At 36.1% G+C, this 8,466-nt stretch overlaps 1 protein-coding gene across 1 annotated transcript; it reads right to left on the bottom strand.

Annotated features, from left to right (window-relative positions):
• Window positions 1-808: 808 nt before the first annotated feature.
• On the bottom strand, window positions 809-7,524 carry mrpl45 (mitochondrial ribosomal protein L45). The gene is made up of 8 exons (XM_028017381.1): window positions 7,395-7,524; window positions 6,322-6,517; window positions 6,083-6,200; window positions 5,417-5,515; window positions 3,864-3,912; window positions 3,628-3,777; window positions 2,713-2,886; window positions 809-1,544 (listed from the first exon to the last, which is right to left on the bottom strand). Exons 1-8 carry the CDS (start codon window positions 7,455-7,457, stop codon window positions 1,446-1,448), a joined length of 948 nt encoding a protein of 315 aa, XP_027873182.1. The 5' UTR covers window positions 7,458-7,524; the 3' UTR covers window positions 809-1,445.
• Window positions 7,525-8,466: the final 942 nt, after the last annotated feature.

Below are 8,466 nucleotides of genomic sequence, written 5' to 3'. Positions count from 1 at the left end.
TGTTTTTACAATGTAGTGTGAGTTTGGTTGTGAGATCTATCATAGAGATTACTCAATTACTTATGATACGTTTTGCAAACAAGTTTTATTTTCTAGTTTTGTGTATTTATTACATCCTATGTTGCTTCTGCAGGTAATGGCATGCACATTGAATGGCAATAACAGCTCCTGCTTTCACTCTCCATTTTAAATGAAAACGTATTTTGTGTCAGTTTTTTTTATTATGGGTCTAATGCGTGCTTGTTTAAGTCTGATCTTAAACCTGCAGCTATGACAGATTTAGATGCAGTATGGGAACTCTGCTTTTCAATGAATGCTTAATACTTTTCAATAAAATGTTATTTAAAGGAAACTTAAATTTTGTTAAAACTCTAGGCTGTGGGTCTGCAACCTTTATGATCCAAAAAGACTTTTTTTTGACCTCAGTCCTGCTAAATAAAATTTGTTTAGAGCTGCAAATTAACAAATACAGCTTATTATTTTTCATAAATATCGACTGCAGAAAATGTTTTTAGAGATCCATGTTTTTGTTTTTAGACTTAACTACTAAAAGTACATAGTTCCCAACCAAATAGCAAGAAGCTTAGATCTAAAAGAATTACTCTTGAATTATTTTTTGGTATTTGGTATAGATTTAAAAATAACTATAAAACCCATCAAAATTAGAAACACAGAAAATGAAAAAAATATCTACTTTTTCCAGAATAACAGAAACCCTTTCTTTACCTTAGAAGTAAAACTTTACCATGTCAAACTTTAATGCAATTTTTTTATCGAAATGTAATCTCTACCAAGGATGACATGCTAATAATTTTTACATTTCATTTAAATCATGTTTGTGGCATAATAACGTTCCTACAACATAAGAGAAATTATGCTTACGTGTACATCTCAGAATGCAAGAAAATGGTTTATTCTGAGAATTCACCATCAAACCGAGAACTATTTTGTGTTTGTCAAGTTATTTTGTAAGCTCTGTATCATATTTGTATCACGTCTTTTTAAACATGTGTCTGGATTACTGCAACACAGTCCATGATTTGCCTTGTGAAGAAAAGCAGGTAGAACCATCATTATTAGCAATATTCATTTTCCACTGCAGAAGTCGGCATCTTGTACATTTGGTGCAGAAATAAACCACTCCGTTTCTAGAGCTCTGTGCATTTTTATTTCTCGCATGTACAAATAAAATTATTCTCACAAGCATAACAAAAAATGATGTTGATCTGGTGACTTCAGAGCACAGCAGGTTGTTTGAACCAAAACTCAGATTTTTCTTCACATCCGTCAAAATCTAAAAGATTTTTTCTTAATAGAAGGAAGCAGAAAAAAAAACAAAGCATGGTTTCCTCCTCAAGCAAGAGTAACTCCATCCAAAAATTCAATGTCATGAGTATTTCCTTAATGTCCTCACTTTAATGTAATGACCAGCGCCCCCTGCTGACCTACTTATTCCACTGTACTGCTGCTGGTTTGGGAACTTCATAGTTGAGGGCATCAAATTCTTCCCATGGCTTCAGCTCTGGACCAGGTATGGCAACCGTCTGGAAGAGACACCGGAGCAGAGGAGTGTTTATCGACAAGTCCCTCAACAGAAACATTAAATATATATAGAACATGTACAAATTATTCAATAAATGTCATGTACTGTAGTCTGACAGTAACCTCACTACTGAGCAACCAAACGCTAAAAAGACAGGCTGGGTTACAAACCGATGGACATGGTGTCTAGAGTCGATGAAAAAATGGCCAAATCAGATCTATGCAACACATTTGTTAACCTATACTGAGTGACAGGTCATATCAAAACAAACCGCTAATTACTTTAATAATTAAGAATAAAAAAAACTACAGACTAGGGCGTCAACTTATTATTGTAGTAATCAATTAAACCACTTAAGCCTTTTTAGACAATGTTAGAAATACATTAAAAGATGCAAGTAAACAGAATGTTAATTTCCATTTTTAATAAAAAATAAACATGTTACTGCAATAGTATATTTCTTTAGTGTACCCTTGATTATTTGTAGCATCTCCAGCTAAAAAAATACTTAATTTAATACAATGTTGATTATGTTTATGGTAGACTGATCAATAATTGGGTAGAAAAATGTATTTAATAGCTTTTTTTTTTAGCAGAATTTAAACCAGATGAAGCTAAAACTGACACTTGAGGAGTTCTAGGCAGAATATATTTACAGATGCAAAAAGTAAATATTTTCTTGTAGTTTTGGCTTAATTACTACTATGAGTATGTTGTTGTTTCAGCAAATGGCCTTTTTGAGTCTGAATATCCCAGTTCAGACTCAATTACTCAATTTGTTGACAGTTATTTCTAAAACTGATTCATTGTTTCAACCCTACTAGTGATATTAAAACGTATAGTACAATAGCACTCGGAACATCTTGATCACTGGTCTTCATGACCTTCAGATATAAAATAATGTCTCTCCTCTGGTTTATCTATACATTATTCTAACTCTGTAGCCTAGTTTGTCCAAGCTGCTTGTGCTTGTTGGTCTTCCTGTAAAAACTCAAAATGTCAACAGGAAATGCTGTTTGTTTCCAGTCATAGTACCCCTACATTTTTTTGTTTGATTAAATCTAAGCCATTTTGAACTTTTTCTCCAATTGTTATTTTTTGTCCTCATAAAATTATCCGTCTAAAGGTCTAAATAAAAATATTATCAGTGGTCCAAAATAGACAGTTACCTTAATAACTGGGTCTTTGGGAGGAGCCCATGAGGGCACAATTTTCCCGTGTAGCCTCCATCTACTGTAGGGGTTGACCAGGTGCCTTTCAATGACCAGGTACTCCAGGACGTCCTTTGGTTGCTCCTCGCTGCCCAGCATCAGCCGCCCGAAGCGATCATAGATCGCTAACATCTGTAAATAAAACCGCCATTTAAAAAGTCCAGTAATCAGAAATCCTGATTATAAACCTCCCAAAAGACCCGAAACAGCACTTGCTAAGGTTGCTAGTTGACGATTAATCAGTTGATCTAAAGATGATTGATCTTAGCATCAACTAGCGATTGATAGAAAAGCGTCAGTTTTCCTAAAAATGTTCTCTTGTCAAGAGGAATGACTGTATTTCCATAACATAAAGGGCGAATGAAGTAAAACATGGCCAGTTTGTTGAGTGTTTATAGTTCAAAACAAACAGCATAAAGTGCATTGTGCATCACACAACGGACCACATTTCTTTCCCCCCACCGCCATCTTGATTCTCCTACCAACGGCTCCGCTTGAGGATGACCAGCGGCGCCCTCTGCTGAATGGCGGCCAAATTACAACACTAAAAAACTGAACGTTATTAGCTAATCATTTGGAACAAATTTTAATCTAATAAATTATTAATCATGTCACCATGTCACCTACAGAATCTTCAATGTATATTATTCTGATTTTACATAATAAATCAAAGTATTTGTGAAGAGGAAGAAAAATTATACATGGTTTTCAAATATTAAAAACATAAAATCTGAAAAGCGTGGCGTACATTTATATTTAGCCTCCTATACTCTAACGCCCCAAAATCAAATCAAATGCAACCAACTATTTTGAGGACTCACCTAATTAGTAAATAACATCTACACTTAAACTCCCTAGTAAATAAAGTGATACCTGCTTGGAGTGCATACGAACTGTAACCTGCCCATACAGGTTGCCTTTAGTGACCATGTCGGGGCAGCGGGTATGCACCACTCTGGGCGGTTCCAGTGACTCGACAAACCTCCATCGGATCGTCTTGTAACGGTTGCCTCTCGTCATCTCCTGCAAACATCGCAGCACAGCACTGGCAGTAGTTAGGACAAATTAACAGGGACGGGTGGACACTTCAGGAAGAGGGAAAAACTTACAGGATAACATCTTTCTGTAACCAGAGAATGAAGCTTCTCTTTATTGAATCTGCAAAACAAAAACATCTAGTTAGTTTGGAGCCAAAGCAACGTGTCCACATGCAGACTAGTGATTGAGGTGTAAATGATTGTATTTGCCAGGTGGGCAGATCCTCCAGGATTTCATGATTGTTGTTGTGATGAAAAGACTGATTTTGTGTTTCTACTTTAGAAATATTTGCAAGGAATTTTGCAATATTTCTTCCTTATTAAAAACAAGTAGACAGACGGGACACACACATTTTTATCACTTAAAGAACTTAGATAGCTCAATTTTTATTGATCACGGACTATAACTTGACACGGCTGAAGTGTAATAGAAGTAAGAAATACTGCCACCTGCAGGTAGGAGTTGGTCAATTCAACCAGAGAATTTGCTCAGAATTATACATTAGCACAAAAACATTTGGGGGATTCTGTTGATTGTGTGTGATTTTCTGAGATTACAGAACTGCAAAAAACTTGAGGGACTGGCTGGGAAATCAAAAATGTGACAATACCACAATGTCACAACCACTTTTATTTGAGTTCCTTCTTTTCTTCTGAAATTATTTATCAAATAGTGATCAGAATGCTGTTGAAATTCAGACTCAACAGTAGTACAGACAGGGTGTTCTTAAAGTCAACACTGCACTGAAAAAAAACACTAAATCTCAAAATATTACCAATCATTTTTGGTCTAGTTTCAAGTACAAATATCTTAGTGTACTTTAAAGATGACAAAACTAACTTGCAAGTAACGTTTTAACAGTCTTCTTATAAGTTCAATAATCTCCCAGTTGAACTAGTACTTTTGAAAATCAATACTAAAGTAACTATTGTCTTAAAATAAGTTCCTATAGCTTACTTGTAATTTAGTTTAGTCTTATTTCAAGTGTACTAAGATATTTGCACGAGAAACTAGACAAAAACATGTTTTTTTTAATGTTTTTGCAGTGTAGGAAATATTTCCAGATGTGAAAAACAGTTCAAACATGGAGCTGACAATAAAATACCCTTATATAGTAACACTGTTTTATAGTTAACAAGCTGCCAGCAGTGTTTCTGTTGAGCAGCAGATTACTGCAGACAGCCTGACTAACTAACCAGTTAAAATCAGTTTGTTATACTGTAATTACTCTGAGTATCAAATCAAAAATAACTACAAAGTCACAGATATTTATTTGCTATGCTATTCTGGGTCAAAAGAATGAAAAAAAGCAGTAACGTGCGCACCTGCAAGCTCTGCAGCTCCTACTGGATAACATGCGCCACATCATAACCAATGGAAATGTACAGGAAAACACTAACTGAGCACTAACAAGATCATTGACCCAGAATGGTCCTTATAAATTACTCATAAGTTTATCATTGTTTATTATGACAGTTAATGTTTCATCAGCAGATCTGAGAACAGTGTGAGGATATCTCGAGCTTCAAACACAATCCTCACAGTAATAAACATATTTTGCTGGCTGCCTGTATCAGCCCTCTGCGCAGGGGGAGGGGAACGAGGCAAGAGTTCGCCTTCTTACTGTGTCAGGGCGTTGTGAGCCTCTATGAAGATCTCTTGAGCTTGCTCTGCAAACGTCTTTGTGCTGAACTGTGAATCATATTCTTTGACTTTACGAATCCTGAAAGAAGATTTTAAAAATCCTTATTTTAAAGCTGCAGTTTACATTTTCTAAAAAATATTTGTTTTGCATTTACGTTGAAACACTATGCAGTGACTATATGGTATGAGACAAACTATCTGTGGAAAAAAAAAGAAAATATCTCGAGCTCCTCTGCCTTTTACCAGTGCTAACTAGAAACAACCAGTCAGTGCCAGGGGAGGATCTTAGTGCTGTCAATCAGAATCTTATGTGGCGCTGCTCATCCACACTCCTCCTTCCACTTTATCTCTGCTACGCTATAGCTAGCACAGCCTGTCATGAATGCTAAGACTAATTAGCATAACCGCCAATGACTGTGGATAAGCAGTTTTTTTGAAACAATAAATTGTTTCTCCACCATTAGCACATTTAGCTCCGAGTACATGAGGATTGTTGACAGCGCTAAGACCCTCCTCCTGGCTCTGATTGGTTATATTTGATCCTGAGCGGTGCATTTCTTCAGACAGCACCACAAGGAGGAGATAGAGGAGATCGATCTTTTCACAGATTATTAACAACAGAACATGAAGAGAAAACCAGACTTACGCGAGTTGTGAAGCGGCGCTCTGTCGTATCTGTTCTGTTCGCTGTCTCAGGCCTTCCTTAGACAGAGTGGAAAGGCGTGCGTCTCCTTCTGGAGGGATGTACGGGTCAAACACTCCCGCTGATGAAAACAGGACAAAACTGATCATTTAATGTGCGTCTTAAATCCAGATTAAATTTTCAACAAGAATGTGTTTATTCAACCAGAAAAGAGTGTAAGTCACTCATGCAAAGAACTTTACCTGAGCAGGCGATGTTAATGGGTCTCTCTAAGTACTGCTGTCGGAAGACGATGCCAGCTGCTCGAGCCTTAGCCTCTGGGTTTTCTTCCTTCTTCCCCTTCATGCCCACCGCTGGAGGAATAAAGTGCCTCTTCTTGGTCCGAACCGGCAAGAAAAGTGGGCCAGGATGCTGTATATTCAGAGCTAACTCAGCATTCTGGGAGTGGAAATTTAAAGAAGTGATTAATCACCAGAGAATGTTTGATAAATGATTCATAATGCTAAGCTAAATGACAATAAACATGGCCTTTATGGAGATTAAGCAGTTAAAAAAACTACTTTATGACATGCAACAATATTATATATAAATAGAGACGGCCCAAGAATAAGTTAATTAAGCCGCTGTGTCAGGCCCCCAAACCATCAGAGGGCCTCCAATACATGCTATACTTTTAACGCTTATATCTAAATTTTGTATCTCTGTTTATTGAGAATGAAAATAGTATTAAAATTGATTTGACAGTTTCAGCATGATGTTTGTTGTTTAATTTTCATATTTAAGACTGAAAGGAATTGGGAAGTTTACACTGTATAAGTGCAGAGAATTGTTGTAATATTTCCATTGTTGCAATCTGATGCTACAACCTTAAATCTTAAGAGCTCAGTTTGTTCACAATTACATCCCAGCAAACAACACCAGTTACTTGTGATTGATTTTAAGCCCCATTCTCTCCCTCTTTTAGATTAAACCAAATCTGTATTGAAATGCTGTTAGTAGTCATGAAGTCCTTAAAAGGAAAAGGGGCCTCTGGTCAAATTTCGCTTAAGGCCCTATAAAACTATGGACCGGCCCTGCCCGCAAGCTATATTTTAGTATTAGTCGCAATATTTTTGTTCTAGCTTTATTTATTAAACAGGAAAATTTATATGTGCCACAAATTTTCTGCCGAAAACTTGAGCTTCGTAGGTTGATGCTAAGACGTTCATGCGTCATGTCTTACCCCCGCTAAATATTACACATTGTTCAAAACAAGCAGAAAAAATGACGCTTTATTAGCATGCTGACTTTATGACAATCTCAAACATCAGAGTACCTTTAAACCTCTGCGTGCAACGATACGAAGAGACCCAAAGGTCCTCGTTATGGATGTCGCCATCTTGCCCCAATTATCCGGAAAGTGAAAAGCAGCTTCCGGGTAAATCCTTTCAGGTTTAAAGCACCACATTGACAGTTTTTTTTTTCAAGGCTCAGGTGGATTTTTCTGATAAAAAATTGTAATTCTCATAATTGTTAGTTCAACTTCCACCTAATTTAACTATTTGAGCACATTACGGTGGCAGCTTCTAATTCATTCTAAGAAATTACAAATGTTTTTGTACGTGCATCAAATGTCTATTCATTTCTCTGCTACTGCTTTTGTAAAAAAGCAAAAACAACAGCAAAAAGAAATTAAACTATCTGCACGTTCAGAATCTGAAAATCAACCCAAAGGTCATCTTAGGATTTTTTTTAAATACACAAAAATACATTTCTAAAGTCCAGACTATTTGATTGTTTTCATGTAGAACTGTTGTCACTTGTCACTAAAAGGTACAGCCGGAAACTGTTAAGTTACATTTTATTGTATCTTTTGTCAAATAATCATTTTTATATTCTTATAGCACTTATTTATCCATCGTACTTCTCGTATGTTTATTGTTATTGTTTATTGCTCAGCTGTCACGACGTTCATAATCAATAAATAAAATAAAATTCTCTGTTTTAGGACAACCTCATTAGTAATTTCCGTTACAATAATATGTTTTGCAAAAAACCTAAAAGCCGTTAAATCTACAAGCAACACACCAGTATTTTTAAGGGACGTTGTGAGGAGGAAGAGGGGTTTTGAGCGATTTCGGGTGCCTAGAACGTCCATCAAGAGAGTTATCTTGGAACATTGAGGTTACATTTGTTTTTTTTTACTTAATTTGTAGAACCTGTACACTTTTTCTTATTAGACTTTTTTTAGAGAAGTATTTGTACTCATACTTCAGTAAATAACATGAGTTATTTTGTCACCTCCGCTTTTGAATCTTTAGTAAAAATTGATTAATAAAATAGAAAAGGTTTGTTGTCCGCGCTGCCTCACACACGTTCTGAGCGTAGGCCGAGACGCGATGACGTCA

This window comes from Xiphophorus couchianus, chromosome 5 (assembly GCF_001444195.1).
Source record: "Xiphophorus couchianus chromosome 5, X_couchianus-1.0, whole genome shotgun sequence".
In the NCBI taxonomy this organism is placed as follows: domain Eukaryota; kingdom Metazoa; phylum Chordata; class Actinopteri; order Cyprinodontiformes; family Poeciliidae; genus Xiphophorus; species Xiphophorus couchianus.
This window is presented reverse-complemented; position numbering and strand designations above follow the sequence as displayed.

Coding starts and splice junctions, on each gene's coding strand:
- mrpl45 (XM_028017381.1), bottom strand. CDS start 7,457: ATGGCGACATCCATAACGAGGACCTTTGGGTCTCTTCGTATCGTTGCA. Junction 6,201..6,321: donor CATTAACATCGCCTGCTCAG/GTAAAGTTCTTT, acceptor TGTTTTCATCAG/CGGGAGTGTTTGACCCGTAC. Junction 1,545..2,712: donor CCAAAGACCCAGTTATTAAG/GTAACTGTCTAT, acceptor TGTCTCTTCCAG/ACGGTTGCCATACCTGGTCC.